The sequence below is a fragment of the Corvus kubaryi genome, unplaced genomic scaffold (genome assembly GCF_017639235.1).
Source record: "Corvus kubaryi isolate FWS band 111438036 unplaced genomic scaffold, C.kubaryi_AGA036_p1.0 37398, whole genome shotgun sequence".
NCBI classification, from domain to species: domain Eukaryota; kingdom Metazoa; phylum Chordata; class Aves; order Passeriformes; family Corvidae; genus Corvus; species Corvus kubaryi.
Window position 1 is genome coordinate 12734853 of NW_024581137.1, and position 27596 is coordinate 12762448.

Below are 27596 nucleotides of genomic sequence, written 5' to 3' on the forward strand. Positions count from 1 at the left end.
GTACTGTCTCGTTATTTTTTCACACTCCATATAATACTAGTAATATAATAAAATCTTCACAAGAACCAGAATATTTTAGTTGGGTGCCTAAGAAGTAGGCATTTGTTCCTGAAGCACAATGGCGCCAGTGTGAAAGTGCCAATCAGATGGAGCATAGTCTCAGCATACAGTAGGTTCACATGTAATTTCCAGAATAAACACTTCTGCTATGTACACAAAAGATGGAATAAATGGGAAGCAATTCTGGCTGAGCAAACCAAGTATTCACAAAGGACTTAACATTTGATCTATTCAAGGGTCTCTTAATTCACAAATGGCCCATGAGGTGACAGAATCTTTTTCTGACACAGTGTGAAAAAAAGCTGCACCACTTGGAAAAACAAACGGGGTCTGAGGAACAGCAGAAGTGTTCTGCAGGGAATCCCTTGTGTCTTGAATACATTGGGTGAGAGTGCAGTAGGTAACAGTTATTACATGGCTGTCCCAGTGTAAGATGTCAAGGGTGCTGTCCTTAGCAGAGATGTGAAATGTAGTAAACCAAGTAACTTTCCGCCAAAATGAACCTCACAAAGCTCCTGTTGGCTCAGTTATGGAAAAGACTCTTTCGCTCAGCCAATAAAGCCTACATAACATTCAGAATATCTCCTCCATGAGTATCAATGTTTGTTTGGAAAAGGAGAGTATCAGTATCTCTTACTAAAAATGCATCGTCATGAAACAGCAGCTTGAACATCTACATATGGAGGGGAAGACAAAATGTAACATTCAAGGAGGAACTAATCTTTAATGGTGACTATCAGCAGAATTTATACAAACTCAGGAAAAAAAATAAAAACAGATGGCAAATGTTCCATTGTGGACCAGGATGGTGAGGATTCTGCTAAAAACAAGCTACAATACTAATTTACAGCAAACTCATGCCATTTTGGCTGTTACAATGGCACCTACTCTTGAGCCACACCTGAAACCTTACCTGGAAGATCTTACTGCCAAACTTGCACACTTTCATGTCCTCAGGAGAGATATATGAGACACACTCCTTGCAGCAGTGGTCTTTGTTTTTATTGCATTCACCAGGAAGTAAGCACCTCTTCTTACATATCACTGTTGAATCCTAGGTACAAGGGTGAAAGGAAAGCACAAAATCATCGCCAAGATGTTTGTTCCTGTGTGTCCTTACATACTTCTGTTTGCTCAATCATTGCATCCACCCAAGACACAGCCCAACTGCTTTGAATAGGTCAGCTCAGAGAAAATAAATACTATTTATAGATAAAGGGAATCTTTCACAGTCTATGAAGCTAAAGCCCAGCTTGTACTTCTGTTGTCCTGCAAAATCTCACTGATTTGGTGGCACTTTTATTTTTTTGCCTTGGTAAAAATGTGCAAGTGGTTGCAGTCATGTTAGGGAAATAAATAAAAATCACTGACCTTCAGCAGAGATGCAGTAATTCATCATTTAGAAACTCCTCTTCCATTCTAACGCAGTCTTAAAAAGGACCACATAATCTGAGCAACTTTATTTTGCATCATACAAGGTCAGGCATTATGTCTCAGCTGAGGCAGTCAGTAACTTTTTAAACTTTCCTAGCACAACTGCAAGTGTTCTTCAGATCAGATTCTTTGAGACCACATAAGATGCCAAAGAGCAGTATTAGGCTTACAATTCCACAGCCCTACAAATTACTGCTAAGCCAGACTACCATCAGCACACAGTATCAAAGCACTATGGACTTACCTTGCATGTACACACTGTGCAGTTGTCATACATAAATGAGGAACCATTATCATACACGTTGCTGTGAAAGAGGCAGCTTCCAAATGGGAGGTCAAACACTTTCCTCTGTCCTGAATATATAAATAAACATTAATAGAAACAAAATGTGGTTGAAAATATACCACATTGTCAACAAAAATAGTAGGGCTTATTGTCACCAGACCAAATTCACATGCAATGTATCATTTGCTATGTGTTTCCACTTCAGTGTGAAAAAATATGTACTTTAACAGTTCACTATTCTTTTAGTACACATTCATCTCTACAAATTCTACTGTGGGAGGGAATATAAATAATTTATGATATGTTTATATAGGAAAAATCTTTCTTCTCCCTCTCTTCATAAAGTGCACACTGCAGCTAAAGGAATAAAAAGTAAGCACTGCAAACTCTTAAGGTAGGTACACTTAAACTAGTTTAAACAGTCTTTAACTTAAAGCAATAACTTATCAAATAAAGCAGTCTTAACTTCTTTTAGCATATCTGCCTCAGGGATTCACAGCAGCCAAGCTAAATCAACTCAGTAACACTGATCCAAAAAAAAACATAGGTGTAGTCCAGTCTCATTAAGATAGCTTGGTGTACCATGTGTTCACACAAGGCTGCAAGATATACAGGAATTTGCATTGTTTATGAACAGAATGAAGGCAACACAAGATATTTAGTTTCCATAATCTGCAAAATATTTGGGTTTACTGGGAGTGAGGCACGGATTTGGGGCACTACACAGGGAAGGCAGCACCAAAATCAAATCCTTCCTGAGTCGTGCAATCCTGCAAGCACTTTCAGACCCAAGTTACAATGCAGCTTGCACTCCTGTAAGCTTCTCTTATGCCTCAGCTTCTTTCCCAGTAAGTTATTTTAAACAAGTGACCATTATAATGCATACACATGAGCTCTTCACAAAAACACTATACTTACCTTCCTAATTTTGAATTGCCCTGTTTTACTTTTGGAGGCAGCCAACTAATAAGTTTTTTTATGAGTGACTGTCACTCTCCTACCTCATAATTTCTGAGATCTAAATGTTTAATAGGCATCAAATCCAAGGTATGGAATGCCCACTCTAAGTACATACTGGAAGTACTAAGTATTGGCCAATATTTTAGCTTTCAAACCATCAGGTCTTGGCACACTCTAATTCCTTCCTTTTTCAATAATTCTTATAAATGTAGAGCATCTTAAAAGAAAAAGGTTCCATTTTTCTCTGAGATGTAAGTGAATAAAAGGATAAGTACACAGCAAAACCCATTGGATTTGCCTTCAGTTTTTACAAATTGAATGTTTACCAAAAGTTAAGAAATAATTACTCCTTCTCAGTTAGATACAATTTAAACCTCCCTCTCCTGCAAACTAGATACTTGGAATTCACCTGTGCTTGTGTAGCCAGCCTTCCTTTCACTGGATGTGCATCTTTCTCAAAAGACTTAACTTCTCTTGCAGGACTGACATAAGGAATCAGTTGAGGATGCTCAGTAGCCATAAAAGGAACTGCTCTACATCCATGCACCTCTTAGGGGCAAAGCCATGCCAGAGTCCTGCCTGCAACAACGCTTCTACCCCCCTCTGTGGGGCCAGGACTTCAATCGCATAGCTTGTGTCAGCAAGTGAACAAAGGTCCAGCTCTCTCCCACACCCTCTTGCCATGCCTTGCAAACTACTCAGTGCAATTCCGGGAGGCCAACCCAGTTCAAATAGTTGGTTAAAAACCACTGTCAAAGGAGGCACCACTTTAAAAGATGTGGTGATGAAGATATTCACTTAATGGTTGTCTTTGCTGGCTCATAACCACTAGTTAAGCTAATAATTCAAGTCCCAGTAGAGTCCACAGCATTCTTCTAAGCTATGTACACAGAGTATCAGGAATTCAATTGCAGGGAGGTCTTCCACATGATACTTTAAAAACTATGCCTCAGCATCCCTGGAAGCTTTTCTCTTTCCCAACTGCCATGCAGTGCATTACTCATCCCTTGGCTTTACCTCCCCTCCAAAACTTTTAACAGTTCCCTGTAAATAAACATAATCTATTCACAGGTATATGAAATGCTTTCGAGTAAAAACCACATAAAATGAAATTAATTATTATTAGTGAATTTGTTTACATTCTAAGAAGGGGAAAAAGCATTTATAGAAAGATCCCCTTGAAGCAGTCAAAAATTAAAGCTGCATTTTGAATGTCTAGTTCACAGAGGGGAAAGTTCAGTCAGGAAAAGCATGGGGAGGAGATGACAATGGGAGTTTACAGAAGGAAAGGAAAAATGTCCTCAGCCAAAACAGAAGCTCAGCATTTGGACTGTTCTCCTCTCCATTTCATTCCTCTACTGCATTACTCTCTGGCACTGTGGTTAAATGTTCCAGGCAGACATTTATCTGTAGCACCTCTCTATTAGCAAATAAATAAATTCAGGTTTGTTTCATGCAATCAAAAATGTTAAGTATTATGAGAACCTAGAATTCTATATGGCTTTGCTGCCTCCAAGGCCAGACTTCTCTATAACCTAGACCTGGAAAGAGATTTCAGATGAAAATATAGTCAAAATTACAAAAAGTTTCCATTGAAGAACTGGGAGTAATTGGCTCTGAAATTTTTCCAAACCTAGTTATAACCCCATAGACCAAACTAAAGTTAATTTACTTGGTAGGATGTAAGTGCTCTTTGTTTATGAAATAGATGGAATGTTAAACTGTGGGATCTGTGGACACAGTAAGGGCAAAACAAGGCAGTGCCTTATTTTTGTCACTGCCTTACTTGTCATGACCTGGGCAAACTAGCCCTTCTTGGAGGCCTATGACTTACAACTTTAAAATGTTTTGGAAAGATGTCATTGAAAATATTCGTGGATGACAGTGTGATTCCACCTTAAGAAGGCAATCATGAGATGGACTCCTGGATCTGTGGCCTCTCTGACAATAGTTTCTAAAAATGCAATGTAAGTTCAGAAGTTACCTCTGACCTGCATTTCCTCAAAATCAAGAATGCAAATGCTCACTCAAGTAATGATATGAGCAGGTGAGGCCTTTTTCTTGTGGCAAACTCCAAAGGAACATTTTCTCCTGCCTCAACTTCCTTTGTAAAATATATAATGAAGGTGGGAAGCATCTCTGTATTTGTCCTTCTAAGCAAGGCAACTGGTCTATATTCAAATGCTCTTCTGCAGCCGCTTGCTTAGTACCACCCATCACAACCCTAACACTGACCCTGAGTACGTGTTCAAAATCTGTGGATTATAAATGCTGAGCAGTAGTCTCTTTCACCTCCTGGAATTTACCAGTATTGTGAAATACTGGTCTAAAAGATGTTATGCACAAACATATTGTATTAATTACAAAATTCCTCGGGGAAGAAACCACTCACCTAAGCATTTGGGGCAACACTGTCCAGCAGGAATGAGACTGAGGTGCTGGGGACATGAGAGAATGGGGCAAACTTCTTGGATACACTGTGTCCTGCCACCCTGAAGGAAAATAGGCTCCATTAGAAAAAAAAATTAAAGCAAAATATCAAGTATAAATGTGTGCACACACACACACACACAATAGACACACACAGGCACCAAGGTCTTGAAAAGCATTAGCCAAAGCAGCATTTGCCAACAGAAATCTCTGCTTGCATCCGGTGTACAGGACATGTACAACTGTACTTCAAGACTTTCTATATTGCTTGCAGAGACCTTGGATTATCTGTATTTTTTTCAATCTCTCAAACAATGAATGGAATAATTGAAGAAACAGTGTCTTTCTATCTTATTTCTTGGTGTGGATATGATAAAACCAGGGAAAATAAAATCATTATCCATGAACCTTTCCGGATGTTCCAAAAATTTATTGAGCAATTTTTTGTATTATTCTTCATCTCCTGTGTCGTGCCCTTCTAGGCTTGTCTGGGACAGGGATTAAGTGCTGAAGCAAGATGAGAGCAGGTGTTCTTCCACTATGTCTGTGAACTCAGAAGCCAAATAAGCCGAAATCACTTAAGAAAGCACATTCTTGTTAGCCTCCAAAGCCAACTATGCAAACCCAGAAGGTCTGCTTTCTTCAGAGGACTGAAAACCAAGTGGGTATATGAAATGTTGAGAATGAGTGAGGAGAAAAAAAAAGGAGAAGAAAAGGAGAAGAAAAGGGAAAGGGAAGGGAAGGGGAAGGGGAAAGAGAAAGGGAAAGGGAAAGGGAACTAGACTGGATGTATCCTGGTATATCAATGAATACCAGAAACAAAGACAAAAGCACAGAAAATATGTCTAAGAGTGAGTCAGTCAAAAGTGATCTTATTTCTCATTCCACTCTGTTGCCTAATCATTTCATCATGCCTTCAGAATACTGTGTTTAGCTCTAGACCCTCTACCAACGTGTGCTCCATACGCTTATGAGTGGTCCAGGTTGCCAAATTTTAAAAATCAGTCCACCTTTATCTCAGCAAGGAAAGTCAGTACTTTTGATCTAGCTGATCTAGCTGTCTTGCCTTATTTATCACTCAGAGCTGCAGGCTCATCCCAGCAACAAGCCTTGTGTTCCTGATGCTGTGATTGAAGGCTTATGAACAGTCTCCTCCAACCTACATGCTGAATGGCTTTCAGGGCTCCCTGGAAAAAGATGGAAAAAGCCGTTCATTTCGAAGGGCTCTGTGCCTGAAATGATGGTATACCACTCCACTCCTAATGGCCTCAGTGAATCATGTAAAAGCTTTTACATATAGGCAGACCCACTGTTGCACAGAAAATAACATACTGACTGTACCCCCGTTCTATAATAAGTTTTCAGGCACTGAAGTCTGCCTGTCCCATGGGGCTACCAAAGCATCCTGAATGCACATGGCTGAGGACTGCTCGTAATTCTTTCACTGCAGCATGCAGAAACACAGAGCTTATTGTAGACAGAAATGACTGCTCTAAATTAAGGGTCAGACCAGAAACTTGACAAAACTAAATTAATTCTTTAGTGATGTTCCTTAGTATGCTTAGGGAATAGCTCTGTGAGAAGAGACACAGGTGCAGAATGAAAGAAAAAAACAAGGGCTCTCTGAAGTAGTGCCGTCATTCACCCCAGGGAAAAAGGCTACAAGAAGCCAAAGTTCAAACTTCGGTGACAATTCAGCAAAAGGGAAAGCAGGGTATGGATGTCTCAGCCAGACTGGTGACAGGATCAGGAATATATCCATGGAAGAAAATGAGGAAAGGCTGAGGGAACTTGGACTGTTCAGCCTGGAAAAGAGAAGAATTTGAGGTGACCTAATTGCACCCTTCAAGTACCAGAAGGGAGCCTACAAGAAAGATGGAGAGAGACTTTACAAGAGCATCTAGCAACAGGAGAAGGAGAAATGGCTTTAAACTGAGAGTAGGCTTAGATTGGGTATTAGGAAGAAATTCTTTATTGTGAGGGTGGCGAGACACCAGAACAGGTTGCCAGGAGAAGTGGTGGGTACCCCATTCCTGAGAGTGTTCAAGGCCAGGTTGGATGGGGCACTGAGCAACCTGGTCTAGTGAAAGGTATCCCTGCACATAGCCGGGGGATGGGCGATTGTACCTAGATAATCTTTAACGTCCCTTTCAACCCAAACTATTCTGTGATTCTGTAACGATAAAGCAATACTCCAATACATGGTGAGAACAGGTCCTTTCTTGCAATCTTGCTGCTGCATTTCATACTCACATAACCTGTGGCTCTGCAGAACTGTCATGGAGTTTTGCTTCTCTGATAGATTGAATCAAAGCTCAGGCTTAGCACACTATTGAGATGTTTCCTTTGCAGCCTCTTGCATAGGTATTTTTTAAATACAAAATGCCATGGACAACATAAAATATTTTCTCATTTCAGCCTTTTGTTTATAGCTCCTTCTTTACTTTTTGTACTGGCCCCTCTGCACAAACTAAGACTAGTTCCACCCGTCTGTTCACCTCACTGCTACCCCTGCTTCCAGCTGGAATGCTGCTTTTTAACACCCAAACTATTTTCTAACTTGCTGCTCTCCCAGATAGGCTCTCCAAGGCTTGAATGTCATGCTAGTGCAAGTTCAAAACAGTCTGAAACAAATCAACCTGTACCATTTAAATTAAGAATAATTCTACCTGCCCTACAGAACTTAGAGAGAAAATTCATTGGGCACTCATTGAATGTCAAAACACACACAATATTTCTATTTTCTTAAAAGCCTCAGCCATCATAATTCAAGACTCACAAAGCATTCAGAATACCCGTTTTCAAAGCAGCTAGTGCAGCCAGTGCTTTAAATTGCATGGAATAGAGCTGTGTAGGAAAAAAAAATGAGTGCAACAAAAGTTCAACAAAAAAACCCAAAATCAATGGAAAAAAATAACTCTGGAGAGGAAGAAGATTGGCTTTGGATGACCTAAGCTACGGTGGGAACTGCACAGTGAACATCTTGCCTCTTCCACCTCTCAATTACATCTACAGCTTTTAGTTCACATTTCCATGTATGATATCTCCCATGTAGCTAGAGTGCTCCAGGTCAGAAGCAACAACCTCCAGTTGTTCAGTAAAACCTGAATTGGAAGCCAGCAGAGACCAATAAAGCACAAGTGACATCTGCTTCCTGTGTGAAAAGCTATTCAAGAGCTAGTCAAATAAATCCTTGAGCAACAGTTAACAAGAACTTTAACCAGAGGAGGCTGCTGCAGTGCACAGTCTTCTGGAGGTAACAGATTTTGTAAGAGATCTAATGTCTACAAAGAAAAGATTCACTTTCCACCTTGCAGACAAATAAAAACACTGTAACTCCTGCTGCCACCTCATATCTGCAAGATAAACCAAAAGGCTTCGAAGCATCAGTTCAGCAGGTGGTGTGGACTGAGGTTTTGTCTTGTCTCAGCAGCTTTCTCAAGAGACAGAAGAGAGGGGGAGATGAAATAGCACTTTCTAATGCTCCCACAAGAGGTCCATCTTTGAGAAAGAGAGATAACGAATCCTTCTTTAAATGAAAGCATGGAGCTGGTCCATCTAGTTATGCATTCACTTCGGCTCAGCTCCTGCCTCGATTATGATATTTTGCTGTTCAATAAGGACACAAGTAACTTGGCAGAGTTGAGAGACACACCCATCTAGGCTATGACCGACTGCTGGACACACTGGATGAAGGACAGAGTGCAGTTTCTAGGTAAGCTACCCACATGCCTGGTGCACAGCATGTGTGCAGCCTGTGTGCTGCGACAGACGGAGAGAAAAATGCCTGCAGGTTCTGTAATTAATCCCCAAGAATCTTGGGCTTCATCTATCATGAAGGCAAGAAAGTGACCACCACCAACAGCTTGTCTTTAGCAGATTTTTAAAGCACTCATGAAATCCCAGTAGGACAGAGATTTCTACATTCCCAATTTGTTTGCTACTGATAATGAGCATGTCTAAACTTAATAATATTTTACATACTTGTTATTTAAGGTTAAAGATTAACACAAGTATTATCAAGAACCAAGCTTCTTGTGGGTATCTCATTTTCTATTTCACTTTCAAGTTTCATCTCTGTGCTTTAGTGAAGCTATAAATCATCTAAAAAAGATTCCTACTTAGTTTTGCCCTATGTTCACCTTGTACTTGAAAGACTGCTCATCCTCTAAAAGAAGTATAATTTCCATTGATTTTGCAGAATATTTTGTCTAAGTGCTGGCTGGCATTAGGATTCAGTGGATTGTAGACATTTATTTTTAACTTTCATTCTAGAAGAAGTGTAAAAGGTTTCATTTGCTACCAGTGAGCCTATCCTTACAGAAAAAAAAAAATAATAAAAGGAAATACCAAAATAACATTTCTCTCAACTCTGGAATACATATTCCAGATATTAAGAGCAAGGTCAGACACACACTGTAGACTCAGCAGGGTTGTTGTGAGAACTAAGACATATGTTCAAGGTTGTCTCCAGCTATGAAGAAAGATTTTACGCCACCAGCATGAAAAAAAAATTTTGAAAGTTCAACAGGGTCACTATTGAGCAAGTCTGCCCCATGCCAGTGGCAAAAAAAGCCAAATAAACACACAACTGTGTGACTGTTTGTCTTCAACTACTCTACCCCAGTGCAAGTAACTACAGTCACCATGAACATATTATGAAATATTATCATTTCTGTGACAGCAAAGGCATAAAGGCAATAAATAGACATATATCAATAAAGAGACATATGATTTAAGATTCAGATAACAATGAGTATTACTATTCTGGAATTAAAAAATTATTAAGGCATTCCAGGACTCGTTTCATTACACCACATTGGCTGATGTGTATAGGGCTTCCTACGTGAACTGGATGGTGTATTGGCTTGCATACACTTGGTGGCCTCCAGGAGCTCTGTCTGACTTATTAACTACTCTGTGATAATAAAGACTTTCACTACCTCCCAAACATGTACTGGAAGCATAAACCAGGTCAGCAACAAGTACTATGCAAGCATCTCCAAAATGCCTCTAGAATCGCATGCCCTGAAAACCCATACCTTGAGCTTACAATCAGATTACAGTCCCTGATGTGCCATGCAAGTAGACTTCAGGTACAAAAGGGAGAGGATACTGTGCTTAAAGTGTGGGTTTAATCTGGAAATTTAATCTGGAAAGGTGTTCTCTCCCAAATCAGATGAAAGACACTCCAGTTCTTGTAAGAATGATGGTGCAGCATGTAGTGGACAGCCTCTGGAAATAACTTCACCCCTACACAGTATTTCAGGGCCCCTGAAACAGCCATGTCAATGCACAGTGAGAGTTCCCTGGAAGGGTCACAGGAGGAAGAAGATTTTTAGGAAATGTACAAAGTAGCAATACAGTTCTCAGCATAAAAGCAATCAGCACATCAATCAGGCAGACAAGCCAGAGCTTCCCACATCCCTTGCAGTCTGATCTATTGTCTAGATTGGGATTTTTAAAATTACTATTTAGAAAGTATTGGATAAAATTCAGAATAGGGAGATCTTGGGCTTCAGTTCAAAACAGCAGGTATTTACACTGTCTTGTATGTGCCAGATTTTTCAACTTTAGATCTAGATCTCAAACCCTATTTTCTGCAATATCACTGCTATGGAAAGGCTTTAGAAAGTGGCCCTAGTGACAGTCTGAAGTGGTGTCCTAAGAACTGCATGTGCAATTCTCACATTGCATGTGAGCTCTACAGAGCTCACATACATTTTAACACCAGGTCATACAAATTATTGTGGATATAAATAAATCTTCTTAAATGTCTTAAAAATTACCTATAAATCTACACAGACTAGAAATGGTAAGATACAAGATTCTTGTAAACAAATTACTAAACCAACTCTAGGGCAAAGCAAAGGCACAATTCTTGAAATTATTTCAATTTTTAACCTCAGTCTGATGCAAAGCCATTCCCTGACACAGCAAAAGAAGCATAAAAATCTCTGTCAATTTCTAGGAGGTTAAAGTTTGACTTCCACCACCTCTCCTTCCATATGCACGCTTATGACACAATTTCTTAGGTGTACAGTCTGTGTCATCAACAAGCTGCAGTAACAGGAAAGTCTAACTAGTTTTCTCCAACTAATGTAAATTCATGACCCTGAGTTCCTAGCAAATTGCAAGTGGAGTTGCAAAATGTCACAGAGTTAAAACATCTTGACCTAAAACCAAGAAACAAAAAGTCTCCCTCTTTTGGAAGTTACTGTGTATATGGTTGTATCCATCTGCTGAAGGATTAACTACATTAATTCATTAATTTGTAATTTAGTATAGAATGAAGGCTCTAAATACTGTTATGTGTTCCATTAACAAAATATGGTGTGTACAAAGTGACATGTAGGTGCCAGGTCTATCCAAGTCTTGCCATCCATTCCAGTTCACAGGAGCCACATTTCCTGGGATTGGTTAGATTAAGAAAATAAATTTTCTCTTCTGTAGAGGAAGTGGGTTGCTGTTTGTTTGCTGAAATATCACAGCATCCTCCCAGAGACTGAAGTACATCCTTCTGGGACATAGGTCTACACTTTGAAATCAGACTGTTGGGGAGCTGCTGGTCCTGCTTCTCTCAGGTTCCACAAAAACATGAGCTGCACTGAGTGTCCTATGGGAGGAAGTGGAAGACCAGGGTATTTACTGCCTTGGGTGAAAGGGACCATTCTGGAACATGAAATTATGGGTTGCAGTAACTTTCTTTAAGGTATACACAGGCAGAGACACCAGTCTGAAATCTCACAGTTGCTGGAACTGCAGAAGGGCTCCTTGGGGGAGGTCAGAGCATTCTGCTTTCAGCTGGGGGACAGTACAAACAGCACTTGGCCACATTTCTCCAGTCTAATAGCACTATGTAGAAGTGTCACTGGGATGATATTGCATCTGGCTTCACAATCCAGCTGAAATCAAATCGTTTGCTGACCCAATAGCCTACTTGCAAAGTCACACAGCTGAACAGCCAGCAGCCCTCTCCCCTCCAGGGCTTACACACTGAGCTCTTGGCTCTGTTAAAAATGATGTTGTAAATAGCCCCTCTTCTCTCAGAAGCCCTGAAAGGTTTAATTGTGGTGTGTACTTTGTCCCTTTCAGGCTGATTTCCTAAGGAAAGTAGGCTTATGCAGGCAGAAACCAGGGACACCTGTAGTTTGTGAATCACAGACCAGCTCCAGCCACAAATAATCAAGGGACTACTCTGAAAAAGATACATAGAGATAAAATAGCAAAAATCAAAATGACCGCAAGGATATTTAAGTTCCTACAAGTCTTTTTCAAAGCCAGACTGCTGCAGAGAGCAGAGAGCCCCTGATTTCTTTCTCAGAAAGAACACCGGAAAGCATCCTACAATGTTAGGAGGCAGCTGGCTTTCCAGTCAGCATCTCCCAGACCTTGTGCCTTTCATTCAGTGCTTGTGTCATGGAGGTGCTGGAAAAAAACCCAGATTTTTGCAGATAGGACAGATCAAGTGCCACACATCTATAGAAATAAAGCTTTGCTGCTTCTGCTGTTCTGGGAACATAATCTCTATTCCTAGGTTAGCAGGGACAGTGGTACATAAAACAGGTCTGCATCCCATACCTAATGCACTTTTCCCATGAGATGAGGCAATTTTCTTCATGTCTTTCCTGTGTTGTTTTTTTCACTCCCAGTACCTACAAGGATTCATGATACCTGTGTTCCAGACTGCCCATCAACTATCCTAAGTGCAGGATGCTTTCAGATGCAGCTCATGCATTTGTTCTGCTGTGAGAGCTGTTATTTTATTGATTCTTCTCCCAGACAGTTCAACAGCTGAGGCTTTTTCCAGGGTTAGATCTGTTTCTCTCAACAAATCTCTCCTGCAAGCAGAAGTAATATGTCCCACAAAATATTCTGCCTTTCATTAGGTAGTTTTTAAGGTCACTGAATTAAAGAGAAGGCAGAGTTTCCAACAATGTAACAGAAGTGCCTATTCCTTCTTCTGCTAGTTGATAGTGAGTTAAGAAAAAAAAAAAAAAACAGAAACAGTATCTCTTGAAAACTCAAGAGATGGCTGGATGCACATTGCACCACAAGCACCTTTGTGGACAGTGTAATTATCCCAGGCACTATTTCCAGCAACAGATCATCACTTCTCATAATTTTTTTCCCACTGAGAGACTATCTAAAAAGTTACCATAATTTTCTCAACTTTACCAACTACACTTAATGCCTTAATGCTACGCAGCAGGTTAGTTCTTGTTTTCAGCATGCAGGTGACTGACCAGCATCTCAAATTCAGCTTCTCCTCTCATCTGAATCCTTTCACATCATCTCCATCCCTTGCTGCTATTTCATTCACTTACTAATCAAACTCTTCCTTGCTGCAGGTCTTGTTAGACTGATTGCTGTCACTGTGCCTTATAAAATCCATGCTGGGTAGTAGTATCAAAAGGCTTTAGACTTCTGAAATTAAAAATAGCTCATTATTAATAGGCAGCTACATAACAGAAATGCCACAACCACAGGTACCCCTGCCCCTATCCTCCACATATCTTGGTGTTTTCTATGAACCAGACATCTTTATACAGGCTATGCTTCCCCCTCTTATCTCCCTGCCGGTTGCTGCATAGGGCACACTCCAACAGAGCCAAGGTTGGAGGTTAGAACATATACACCAGGTGGAAGAGGTGGATTTTAAGGCAGGATGTAGGCAAGGACTGCCCCAAAGGTCATACAATCCAGTGGGAGTCTTTCCACTGGTTTTCAGTCCACTTTGGATGACAGCACTTTGAACAAAAGTCCTAGAAGTTGCACAGACAAGGGCAAAAAATGAACCAAGATAACCACTTAAGCAGGAATGGGCCAAGAGGGCAGCTGCATGCTGCAGAAAAGGGGCTCTCCACCACCTTGGGGGTAAAGAGCTGCAGCTTTGTGGGGACAGCAGATGGGAAGCAAAGACATTGACAAGGAAACAATTCTGGCACACCACTGCAGAAGGGAGTTCAGCTATTCATTATTCATTTAGCCGTTGCACCAGAGGTCTCCAGTGACTATGGAAGCTTTGCTGTGAGCCACATGATTATTTATTTCTCTTCTAAAAGAACTGCTTCTATGAAAAATTGCAATAAAACATGCTAAGCTGGAAACTGTCTGTGGCCAGAAAAACTATTAAAAACCACTAACAAGCTTCTTCAGCTTATTCATGTCCTATTCCAGATAATAAGAAAGTTAGGGTTAAATCCAAGGGACTTTCCTAACTTCAGTTATTAGAAGCAGAGCAGTAGCTCTGTAAAACAGGTCCTGGCTTCTTGCAGCCATGACTTTTCCCCTGAATCAGTTGGAGCCTGCTTTGTTTTCATTGGCATCAAGAACACATGAAGCACAGTCCAGTGGGTGTACAGTTGTGTATACACCACCAGAGCCTTTGCATAACGTTTCAAAGTCCTAACTCGATGCCTGCAAAATGATAGCCACTGCCACAATGTATTTATATAAAGATCATTTGCTTTTCATAAGATAAACCTGCACAAAGGCTTTTTTTCCTTTTTTTTCGCTTCTTTTTCTACAGCATAAGCTTTGTGATAGTACCTCACAAGCTTTTCTTCCTACATCCTACAGCAAATGGTACTCCTGTAAACCCCACACTTTGGCAACTATCGACGACACCCTTCACCCCCACTTCCAACTCCCACGTTATGGTGCAGTTCTGGCCTCCCTTCTGAGAACAGCTTTTCCATCTGAACAGTTTGTTCAGAGATACAGTTATTAAATCCCTCCAGTGTCCCCAGTGTGTTTCTTGCACACACAGAATACTAGTACCATTGTGGCCCTGAGAAAGGTGACAATTCTGACTCTCACTTCATCATCATTCTTTAAAATACTTCATCACAACCAGAAACTCTACAGATGTATCCACACAGCTTTGCCTTAGAGCATTAGTTTTAAATAATTCCCCTTAAGTTATCTGCAGGAATAAATTGCAAGACTTGAGTGAATTAAATCTCCAAATGCCCAAACTCTGACATCTGGCATTTAGATGCAAAATAAAGACTTTCTATTCAGCAGGTACTTTCTTGTAGACAATATGAACTTCATTTCATTGCATGGTTTTGGGATGCAAATGTGTAAAAAAGGTCATGAATAAAACCAATTAGGGTTGTTCTTGGAAGAGCAAAAAAAGTACACAATTTAGAAGCAGGTACCTACACACCTTAACTTTGAAAAGTTGTTACTAGGTCAAAATCTACCAGAACAGTTCACATCAAATCATTGTTCCATTCACAAGCAAAGAGAACAAATCTCCTTCTGTGGTTCACGGCAGTGAGGTATTGGAGAGGTTGAGACTTAATCCTTCACCAGTTATTTCCACAATTTATGGATGACCTTGCCTCAAGGTCTGATGATAAAGCACACTGATATCTGAAGAACATCCACGGTAAAATAAATCATACCATAGTAGTAGTAGTAGGACACTACTTCTAGCTTTTTACAAGACCTTTATACATGCATGCATACTCCTTAAATGTTATGCTCCATGTATACTGGTGAGGTAACCTCAGGAAATACAGGATTACATACACACTGCATTCTTAATGCATCCATCAAAGGTTTTCATTAACAGGAGATCCTGTTTGTCCTAAGCACTTAGCCAAGTGAGTTAAAAATACACTTTAAAATGTTATGTGACAAAGAGGTGAACTGCAAGAGAAAGTGGTAAACTGCAGCTCATTCAGAGGATTTCTTGGAAAATAAAGTTTTAGGAAAACTAGGCTACCTTTATGAAACCAGCAGGTTATGAAACTGTTCCTACAGCGAAGTAGTCACAGCGGTAGCTTCAATATACCTGAAGTGGTATAGGATTAGACTCCCTGTCAGCCAGTGGTACTATCTATAGTAAAATCCATAATACCACAGTGCATACTGCTTTGTAAGACATAGAGCTGTCCATCTCCAGAGATGGGACTTGGCTCTACTCCAGGGTAGGGCACACTCTGGCTTGTGATCAAGGTAAAGTAACATGTTTTAGTCTTAAACACAAGCCTGAGCAAGGGCTGCTTAGGAATCTGCAGTTCTCCACAAATAGCCTTGGGAAGCATTTTGATTAGGAATCATTTACAAGTCAGAGTTCCTCTGCCACTTCCTCCTTCCTCCAGGGGTAATGACTTACAGAAGCATCAGCATCAAATGCTGACATTTCCCAGTCCTGGCTAGCAAGGCTGCTAGAAGAATAACAGGGGTTTTTTTCTCTCATTCCTAGTTTGCAAACAATCTGCACATGCATGGGGAGAGCATGGATGAAACCCTAAGAAATCCATTCCTCCTTTACACCCCTGCATGGACCATGATACACATTCAGACATTCCAAATCTTTGCTTCCATTTTTTTCACAACAAAGTTCATATCTAGCTCTTGCCGTTACTTTATGGATGGGATCCTGTTGCTAATTAATGGTTTCTCATTGGCAGCAAAGCATCTGTAAAGGCTGATGCCCAGATTGTCATTTTCTCAGGGACAGCTTAGGCATGGTAAAGCCTCTACAGCAATATGGTACCAGTTAGGCATTTCTAGCACACCAGGCCTGGCTATATTTTGTGCAGACCAGCTCTTTTGGCACATGCCTAAAGGCCTGCTGCTCTTCTTGGTCTGGGTCAGACCCATTACAGCAAGCCAACCAGCTTGGAACTTACCTCCACGCTAAGATCACGTGACATTCCCAAAATCAACAGCCATACCTAAATTCTTGGCAAGGCCATATATATAGGCCAACTTCATTCAAGAAGATGGACAGAAGAGGTGGAAACACTTGTATCTACCTTTCCAACTACGTCCTGCAAAGCACTTCAAAATAGAAGTATAGAGCAGTCAAAAATGAAAAGAACTGTATGAACCATGAGGTTGTCTAGAAAGAAGGAGTATATTTCTAGAACCCAGTGAAAGGGGCCTATATCCCAAGAAGAAATTTTCACATCTGAGACTTCTCACACAGGAAGATATTTCTGCATTTTACCTTTCAGAAAATACTTATATTAACACTAATAATGGGGGTCACACCACATGCAATTGGAAATGCAAATTACAGTGCACTCTTATACTTGGCTTACTGCCTCATCATCAAAAACCATTATTAAAAACCATTATTAGTCCCTCAAAGAGACAATAAGCAAGCAAATAAAATCCGGGTTTGATTGCGAGTGTAGGTTCTCCTTGGCCCTGTTAAGTCTCCTTTTTACCTGTCTAATGATGTAAAATGGTCTTAAAATCAGTGTAAAGTGAGTCATTAAAGACCCTCATAGGAAACAGAAACATACATTTTTAAGTGTAGGATTTGTTGAAGTACTAGAAAAAGGTATGTTAATTAGCCAAGCAAAGACGTTTGAAAAAATGTGAATTATTTATATTGCAACTCTCATCCATAAGCAGAGAACTTTAATAATTTACTTCTCCAAAAGCTCTTGTCTTTTTTTCTCTACTCTTAATTTTATTTAACATGCTCCTGAGATTACAACCCAGAACTCTCTTCTCAGCAAGTTTTCAGCATTTGCAGTGTTCTCAGCTGCACGCACTTTCAGTTATTAACCTTCCCTCTACTCATGCAGGGTGGTTCTCTGATAATGTGCGAAAGTGTCATCTGAAATTATTCTAAAGCAGAGAATAGCTACACACACCAAACTATCATTGTAAGTTAACATTAATGGCCGCTATACCTTTCAAAATGATACAATATTTTTTTACTATTTAAAAAACAGACCCATCATATAAAACAGCTGCCATGTTTATTTAGATAAGTGCTCCTCTACTCTTATAAAGTGGAGGCTGATGACAGATGTGTCTTTAAGGCAAAAATATTAATTCTAGAAATGTCAGCATCTGCTTCTTTTCAGCCTAGCCTTACCGATTCACACATCATTTTTCATCCACAACAAGAGTTTCTTTTTTTTGTACAGAGAATCTGAAAACACGGGTGTAAATTACTGGTCCTGAGGCCTGACACTTTTATTAGCACGTCACTGGTGCTACACGTGTTAGGTCTGATTAGATATAGAGAGCATTTTCCACTGCCCACTCCCCATGCAATGAGGAAGGCTTGCACTTCCCTGACAGGAATTTCCCACCCGACTGTTCCATTTCTGTAAATCAGTATTTGCTAAAGTTATGAGATGCAGTACAAAAATACTGTATGCAGTTCCTGGGGTTCCTGGACATTAAAAGATATTTAAAAAAACAAAGCTAACAAAAGACCCAAAGACTAACAAAAAACCCAAAAATGAAACAAACAAAAAACCCCACAAAGCTAAATCTCCTACTGAATTCAAGGAGTCCAGGCTCCTGGCCCACCCAGCTACCATTCTATAATTCATTTGCATGCATTTAGTACAGTTATTGCTGTCCTTTTAATCATTTACATAGTACTGTTAGCAGATACTGCAGGTGAAGCCCTACACCTTACTCACTACAAACATACAAAGAAAACTTCCTACATCTTTGCACCACATCACAGAAGAGCTCTGCAGTACTCACACTGCCTCCCAGAGAAATGCATGCCAATAGAAAACATCACTCAAGGATAATTCTGTACAATCAAACCATGAACAGACATACGAGCAAACAGCAATTAGAAGGTGTCTGCTAGCCATCAGCAATTCAAGATAAACCATCTTTCAATTAGTGACCAGTTAGAACAAATTACAGCTGCTGCAAGAATGGACCACACTAAAAAGTCCCTCTGGGCAAAATCCATATACATGCCACATCATCCCCAGTGACTATCCAAGACATTCCCATAGCACTGGCAGCCATGCTAAAGGATTTACCACTGGAGTTGGATTTACCTTCCTGGCACAACAGCAAGCAGCCAGGTGTTCTATTCAACAGCACAAAAATGACTGTGTTGAATAACCAAAAGCTGTCCTACTCCAACTGGTAGCTGCTCTCCACAGCCAGCTATTTTTTATTCAGACGATGCTCAGGTTGTTATCCTAAACATTTCAGTGACAGTAAAACCTCTCCAGCATGGCTGCAGAGGAAGGTGCTGACAAATCTCTATATTTCAACAATTTGAGCTGGCCAGAGATGAGACCGCTTCTGGCTTGCCTGCAGGCCACACTGACCTCTCAGCATGGCAGTGTGCCGAGGCAATATGTCTCAGAAAGAGCAGACCATGAGCTGAGAACTTGAGGCTGCCCACATCCATTATAGGGACTTGTACAAAGTGCTATCACAAAATGACTTAACAAAATTTTCCCAGTTTTCCTTGGAGTGGGCAGTGCAGATCTTCTCCTGTAAATCATTTATTTACATAGGTAATAACGATGTGCTGCAGGTTTTAAGCACAAACAAAGAAGCTGAAAGACCAAGTTCTTGCCTGGGCAGCCTTATAATCAAAATAGGTAACACAAAGACAGGGAACAAATGGGAAGCAGCTTAACAAAACTGCAACTGTGACTGTCCTGTGAGCTTTGTGATCTCTTTGTTTGCTTACATGCTTTCTCCAATTTATCCTGCCTTTGCTCCTTGGCAAAAACATATTTTTACAGATGGGGCTAAAAATAGCAATGATAGAAACAGAGGACTGAAGAAACTAAGAGCTGCCAAGGGAGGTCTGCATGAGGTCTCTGCAATTCTGTGTCCAAATTAAACTGATACTAGAGCAGCCTTTGCTAAGGGCTTTCTATTTTATTATTTTCTGTGGGTGACAAGTACTTTTTCTATTGGCTCTGCTTAATATTCCTGAACTCTTAATTATTAGGATTGATCATGCATATAATGTAAAAGAAAAGTTATTCTGACTGACATTAAGCTTGTACTTTTTCAGTAACACCAGGGGAGTCTGACTGGCAACACCATTTTGTTTGTAGTTCAAAGACTCTGCAGGGACTTTATTTTCAAAATATTTTTATGATTTCTTTAGGAGAAAATGTTTTCTCTCTCATGCATTTTCAGATTGCAGAAAAAGGTTGGTTTGAATTTTTTGCAAGCGTGAGCACAACTCTGCCAAATCCTGTACACTTGCAAGTCCTAGTTAGTATTGGGAAAATGGGATTAGACAAAAAGGTCATTTTCAACTTTGAGACTTAACTTTCTCCCAAGGCCTCTGTAAAAATCATGCAATAAGGTTGTTTAAATGGTAACCTGCAAGCACAGATTGTCTTCCCCAGCACTAATTAAAACCTATGCAAAGAGAAAAACAACCCAAAATCTATTTAGAAATCTACTCTGTTTTTCAAGTAAAGATGCTCACTGTGTCCCAGGTGAGAGGTAGCAAGAGAGGTATCCTAGGAGATGCAGTATAGGGCTCTTGATTTGGTACAGGCATGACACAGCTCATTCCTTAGACATAAGTGAAGTAGAAACAGGAAAATAAGGATGAAGGGAAATTCCTACGGGGAGCATCCCTCAAAATACTGTCCATTCTTTCCATGTCATTTAAGTAAGTGCATGTACCAGAAGCAAGAGAATTGTCATTCAAGTGAAGACACAGAAGAAAATGCATCACTCTAGATAACAGCACTACAATTTCTGCGTGAGACCTTCCCCCTCAACTCATGTCTGTTTTAAACAATTGGGAGCAACCAAAATAAATGTAAAGAGAAAGGGATTATTTAGCAATTTCATCCTCTTCCCAAATGTGAAACACTTGCTTAGGAAGGGCTCCTCTTCAAAGCTAAATGAAATCTTCTATGTATTAACCCTCCTATCTGTAGCCCTCTCAAACTTTCTCAATTAATTTTACTGCTGTTTCAAAGAGCACTCCAAGTTGGCTCAAATCCCTTTGGATTGTATATCAGCATTAGAAACAGGAGATGTATTACTATTCTCTCTTTTTTTTTTCCTCCCCTCTTTCTAAGAGGAAGCAAGGAAGGAGAATCAGTCACGTTATCACTCTAGAGAATGAGGCCACTACTGCATCTGAGGTAAACTCTGGACTCCTTGTGTAATTTTTACACACACTTCTAACTTGATAGATGGTAACTGTGCTTTTTCTTTTTCCTTTTTATTTTCTTTACTTTTATTCTGGCCAATTCTAACAGACTCAGTCTATCTATTCCATAATAATCTCATTAAATCAAGACAGGTCTGAATTATGCTTCTTTTTTCTTCCTTTTTTCCTGCTTTACTACAAAACTAAAAAAAAAAGCACCAGAACTCTGACATAGATACAATGGACTCTGTGTAAGTGAGGCAATGGACAGGATATTTCCTAGCTCAAGGATTTCTCAAGAAAGATCCAGGAGCTTCCCAGAGTAGACAGGTAGGATTTTACAACCAAATTTACACACAACATAAGGTGATGCCATTCTAGTAAAGGCAATTTAAACACAGTAAAAGAGCAGCTCCTTATACTACACCAAAGCTGAATTTGACAGAAATTATTTTATTAGATTCTTTTTCTGAAGTGATTATTCACTCTTTGTTTCTAAAAGAGTGGAAAGAGAGAGGGAGAAAAAACCTGTACAGATGTCAGACACTCATCAAGAGGGATTCTTCCATTTTGGTGTAAATTATTTGCAGATTGCACCATGCATTTGTCCCATTTGCAAGTTCATTAAAAGAGAGAGAGAGAGAAAGCACTGGTTTTTTCCCCCAGAGTGAAACTTTTTAATTGCAAGCAGGGTTTCAGAGTGGATTTAAAGTGAAATAGAATGAAACAGATATCCAGTATTTGTAGCTATTTTTAAATGTAACAAAACAAGGAAAAATCTCTGCCTTCAGTATATGTTGAAGGAAATTAGTGAAGTCTCTCTCCATCAAAAATTAGAAGAACCAAGAGCATCATAAAATCAACAGTTAATATATTTTTTAAATATTTCACTTGTGAAATTTCAAAGGAAAACCAGTTGTTCCTTCCTTTTCTTCTTGCCACTAGTAATGCTCAAAAGCAAATATGTAACTTCCACTTCTTCATGTTTCTAATCCACAAATACTGTTTAAAAAAGAATTCTTTTCTATGGAGCATTTCATCAGACGGAAGTGAAACAAGTGGAATGGAAAGGATGGAAAAGCCTGAGTAAACTCTTCTCTAAATAATGTTTATCTGGACTTGAAATTTAAAAAAAAAGATAGTTGAATTGAGACAGTATGTGGCACTTCCTCATTAGGAATCTTTGGCACCGGCAAAAAAATCCTCTCTGATTCATCCTCACTGCTGAACCTTTCAGTTTATCATATCCCTCTTGGAAATCCAAAGGCCATAAAGATCCCTCACCACTGCAAACCTGGGAAGGGAAGTTCTGTCACCCACACACAGTGCTGACAAAATGGCTTACAGAAACACGGGAGCAACACAAAGCTCACACAGGTCATGTCTGCTGGTAAAGAACAGCCACACAAGCAGGAACTTGAGGCTGAACAAGCACTGCGTGGACACTTGAAAGCTGAGATTCATCAAGATGACATGACTTCAGCACCAATGCTAATGCCATGATGCTCTCCTCTTCCCTCTCTGTGCTCGAGCCAGCCGCAGCTGAGCCCTCTCTCCCTGACGCCACAACAGACCTTGTTTTCTTTCAGTCAGCTGCCTGTTTCCCAGGAATCAAGTTAGGCAAGATGGCTAGACAGCTTCACAGAGGTGGCCAGAATCTGTAAGTTTAGTTAGAAAAAGGCTTTCCCTGTACACAGGAGAATTCTGTTGAGAACCTCCAAATGCCTACAGTGATGAACCAGAACCTGGCAACCTTCTGCCAACTCTTTTCCAGGAGGCACCTATCCACTCTGCTGGAGGGGAGGCTGAGTGTAGGTGAGTTTGGACCATGCTTTGCTCAGGTAAGAATTCACGACATCAAATACTGCAAGCAAAATCAGCCTCCCCAAGGCCCCATCACTACAAGGTCCTCCATACTCAGTGCTGGGCCAGCTTAGGATTCTCATTCCAGTTTTGCTTTGAGTGATGGAAGGAACAAGAACTGAATTCTAATCTTACAGAGAGACCTAAATATAGGAAATAAATTAGAGAAGCCCTGAGTGAGATTCATTACCTGAACAAAGCTTCCACCAATCCAAAAATGTAAGGCCCACGAAGATGGTTTAAAACATTTACCTCATTCCTGACCAACACAAGAGAAGGGATAAGCAAGAATAAGGGTTGTAGTTGTGATTCTAAGACCACCAGCTGATGGTTGCCTTCCAGATCTTAATGTTGCCAGCTGGAGTCTATCCCATACTCAGAGGTTTGCCAAGTCTATGAGCTGCAGAAAAAGGTGGTCAGGTTATCTCAAGCCACCTATACCAGCTGCTTGAGCTTATGCAGCTGATTTTGCCCGGAGCCCATTTAGCAAGTGCTTTCTGGCTCCCTTCCACTGTCAGAGCTCAGGAGACAGGAACATACAAAAGATGGGAATATTGAGCATCTGGGGATGGTAGCATGTTAACCAGCACAGCTGCCAGCAAAGTGAACATCTGTCTGTTGCACAGGTCTCCTTTCACAAAGAAAAATGCTCTCTCCCACAGGCTCATCTGCATACTATACAAGTATCTGCTCCCTCACTAAGTACCGTGGCCATAGTTAAGTTTGTCCACAGTGTAAATTAGCCCACACAATGGTTTGTGTTACCATGGCTAGATTCCTTTGGATATCAACAGCTAACTTGAGTATACTGCAGCATCAAGCAAACTTTTTTTTATTGCAAGTTTCGTGTAAATGAGCCACAAAAAATCCTGAGAGGAAACAACACCAAGGAGGATATTCTGTATAACTTTTCAGCATGACCAGTACTGCATATATGTTGGATAATAACAATGTGATTACCTCAAACTACTTCTTTCCTAAAGAACATAACACCTGGTTTGGTTCTTAAAGTTGTTTTCCACCCAGTAATTAAGTAAGTTGTCAAGCAGCTGTCCCATACACAGCCAAAGCCATTGTTTACAAACTGTCTGGGGCCCACTCTGAAGCACTGTGGAAGATTTGGAAGCCTCTTAGGCCCAGCTAACTGTGTCATTTACACCCTACATCATGCAGAGGGAAGCACTACAACAATTGAAGCATGTTTGTTAAGACACAGAGAATCCCAGAATTTGGAAATTCAAAGCCCTAGAGGACATCTTGAGTGTCATGCAAATCCCACCTGAGAATGCAAACCATGTTACAGCATTGCTACCAAAAGAGCAGTGTCAGATGGGAGGGAAACACCACCCAGCACTTACTGTGAATCTTTCTGGAAATATCCTATTCTCATGCCTCCCAGGCACTGCTGGCTTCACCCAGCATGAAATCACCACTAACACTGCCTGTATCTCATAGTAGTATATTTCACTCCAAGGTGCAATCAATTCTTATTTTACTCCAACTCACACATTCCTACTGGTGATGTCTTTAGGCTCTCCTACTCTCATGACATCCATGAGAGACACTCTTGCTCTCATTAGCCAACAAAGTTTTCAAACAACTGTGCCTGGGGAGGGAATTCCTGCCTGAGAACATAAGAAGCCACTTCTCCCTCTGGCTGCTTCACTACGACTTCTATCAAATCCCGTTCAGCTTCCCAAGTAAATGCACTTCTGCCGGCTCACCTCCTGCCTCCCTTCAAGCTCAGTGCAGCACAGCTCAGGGCATCTCTCAATTCTCCTTCCACCACTGCAAATTACACAGAAATTATGTGCTTTCTACTGGCAGAGGAAGATGAACACATTCATGCTCTGTTTTTTCCATGCTTGACTAAATACACCTCTGCCATTGTTCCTAATGGTCTGAACTGCAGGAGGAGCAGCGGGGAAGAAAAGTAACCATTCTTTTACCGAATTCTTCAGTATAATGATTCGTTCTTCTAATACATTTCCTGTGTTTTGAGAATTTTCCATGTTTCAGGGGAAGGTAAATAAATCCTGCAACTCACATGAGTGTTCTATTCTTGACAGTTCTCAAGGATATCAGATTAATGGACAACGTTCAGTATCATGAAAATACTGTGCAAGAAAAGGGAAAAGCCACGCTTCCTGGGAAAATGCATAGAGATTAAGTGTTCCAGCTTGAAATGTATTTTTCTGCTCTCCTGCTGGCTCTTTGCCTACCTTCATGTGGGGAGAAAGGATAAGGTGTGAAGCCAGATCAAGCTTCCTCTTTTGTCTCCAACAGGACAAGCCACAACCAAGGAAAAAGCACTGTGAATAAGTCCTGCACACAGATGCTTTTCAAGAAAATAGGACAGGCAGTCCCAGTGGAAGGTGAGTTCATTGCTAAGCTTGGCTGGCCAAATGCCCATTTTCTCTAGAAGTGTTACCAGTCCAGGGATATAGCTGTAGTTGAGTCATATGGACCTTCCCCTACTTCCCAAAATTTTTCATCATTAGAGCTATCACAAAATCATTTATCCCATTTGTAAAAGCTACAAATAATGTGTTCCATCACCCACAGTTAAACTCAAAATTCATATATAACTTTTAATCCTGCTCCTTCAACACGAGGCAATGCTCTGCTCACAGGATGCAAGCTTCCAGAACTCGTCATGTTTGTCCAGTTTTCATTTGTAGCTATTTAATGCTAGTCCAACATCTGTATGTCACATTCTCTCTTTAAAAGCATAAGTGCTTTTCAAAGCATGCCATACGCCAGAGTTTTCTCAGTTATTGCTGGTCTCTAGAAGACACTTCTTCCTCTCCTTTTTCTTGGAATGTCACCTCTCTGGGTGATCCCAGAAGTGCTCCCCACCATGCTCTGGCTACACTGCAGTAGCTCATTGGAAAGCTGGTAATTATTAAGAGCATCCTAATATCCCAGTTAAAGGGACACCACTGTACAGTAAATATGTGCCACATCAGTCGGAACAAACCTTACCAGCCAGAGAAAACAAGGGTTAAGAGAGTGTGTCTACTGAAAGAACAGGCTATAGCAGTAGTGGAGCAAAAAAAAAATAACCCAAATGCATGATTAAACATTTAGTAAATAACAAATTACCTCCTTCATCTGCTCCAACATTTCAGGCACCTTTTCTACTTCTCCTAAATCAAGCCAGTCCCCCTCTGCCTCCTGAAGACAGCCTGTAGCTACTGCTGCCTGAGACAGCACTGGCCTCCCCCTCTCTACCTTCCACTGTGCTCTCTCAGGGGAGTGGGAAGGCCTAGAGCCAAACCCATGGCATTTCTTCTAATTACATCCAACCCTAAAACGCCTTTGACCCTCTGACTTCTGCTTCCTGGATGATGGGGCTCTATGTAATGCTGCAGGGATGAAGTCAACCTGGCCTATCAACAGTTTTTTAATTGATAGTTTTACTAGCTCTTTAGTTACCAAATTCCTGGCCTCAGCATCTCTTACAATCAAGTGAAGAAACTGTGATAAAACTATATATTGTATTAGGAGGAATATTAAATTAACACCTCCTTATAGGAACTGCTGGAAACAAGACACATGCCCAGATGAACCATTTTTCTGCCTTGATTTCTGGATCCTTATGTCTGAAAAAGCAAACAGAGGATTCAGATATACAAAGCACCTAAACAGGTTATTGTAGCAATAGGCACAGTGGAAAGATGTCCATAAGAGTCCTGGTGAACAAAAAGACACTGGTTAAGCAGCCAAGATATTTCTTTTTAAATAGTCAATTGTGAGTGAATTGGTGATGACTCAAAGAAAATAACCTTCTTGTCTCCCTTTGAAAAGTCAAGCACGTGGCAGCCAGAGTTGCCCCTAGAGAAATTCACGTGGGTGCTTGTTCCCAGGATTAGCAAGGCATTCTCTGCTAGAGTGAAAAGGAGGGAAAGGAAAGTGAAAAAGGAAAAAAAGTCTACATTTTTTTCTACATGTCTACTACACCATCCCCAGCCCTTCACTTCAGAGACAAGGGAAATAAAATGTGAACGGGAATTACTAGGACACAGATTACTTCTCCTTCTAAATTATACCAGTACTTTGCACAGGCACTCCCAATTACTTACTTCAGGGGGTGGATCTTCCTGCTAAGTAGCCTGAAAGAACAAGAGGAGTAAGTGCCTTCTGGCACTGCTGTCCCTGAGGACTAAAAGAGGAAGGCCCATCACCAAGAAACCATTTTCTGTTTGCCAGGTGGTTACTAATGCCTCCAGTCCCTTACATTCTTCCTAGCCTTGCAAAACTGGAAGTATTATTGAGCTAAAAGTCCCCTACATGGTGACTTCAGTGGCGGTGTGAACGCTGACCAGCTAACCCACCCACTGACCAGCCACCACCTCCTAAGTCAAGCCCTCCGCTCAGTAACCCACTCATCCCATGCTGTTGTTAACTTGCTTGCCTGCCCGGGCACACCTTACACATCAAATTAGCCCAAGAGAAGGTATGTCAAGTGTGGATAACCCTGCAGCAAAGCAGTTGCATCCTGTTAACTGCTGCAAGGAGGCAGAGAGGCTGCAGCTGCCCCTTGGGCGTCTGCATGTGTGGAAAGGCATTTTAGAGCTCTTTACACATTGTGAGCTAATGACTGGTGATTTCATTTATCTTCATTCTGATGATAAATAACAACTCCAACTTAGCACTTAACAGCTGACCAGACTCCAA

The 27596-nt window shown here is 40.7% G+C and overlaps 1 protein-coding gene across 9 annotated transcripts in view; it reads right to left on the reverse strand.

Annotated features, from left to right (window-relative positions):
* BMPER (BMP binding endothelial regulator) overlaps positions 1-27596 on the reverse strand; it is a 148611-nt gene that overhangs the window by 67516 nt on the left and 53499 nt on the right. For all 9 annotated transcript variants that reach the window (XM_042043388.1, XM_042043387.1, XM_042043386.1 and 6 more), the window contains 3 exons: positions 5133-5232; positions 1739-1848; positions 974-1114 (listed from right to left, as the gene is read on the reverse strand). In XM_042043388.1, coding sequence (XP_041899322.1) covers positions 974-1114; positions 1739-1848; positions 5133-5232 — 351 coding nt within the window. The remainder of the gene's footprint in view (positions 1-973; positions 1115-1738; positions 1849-5132; positions 5233-27596) is intronic.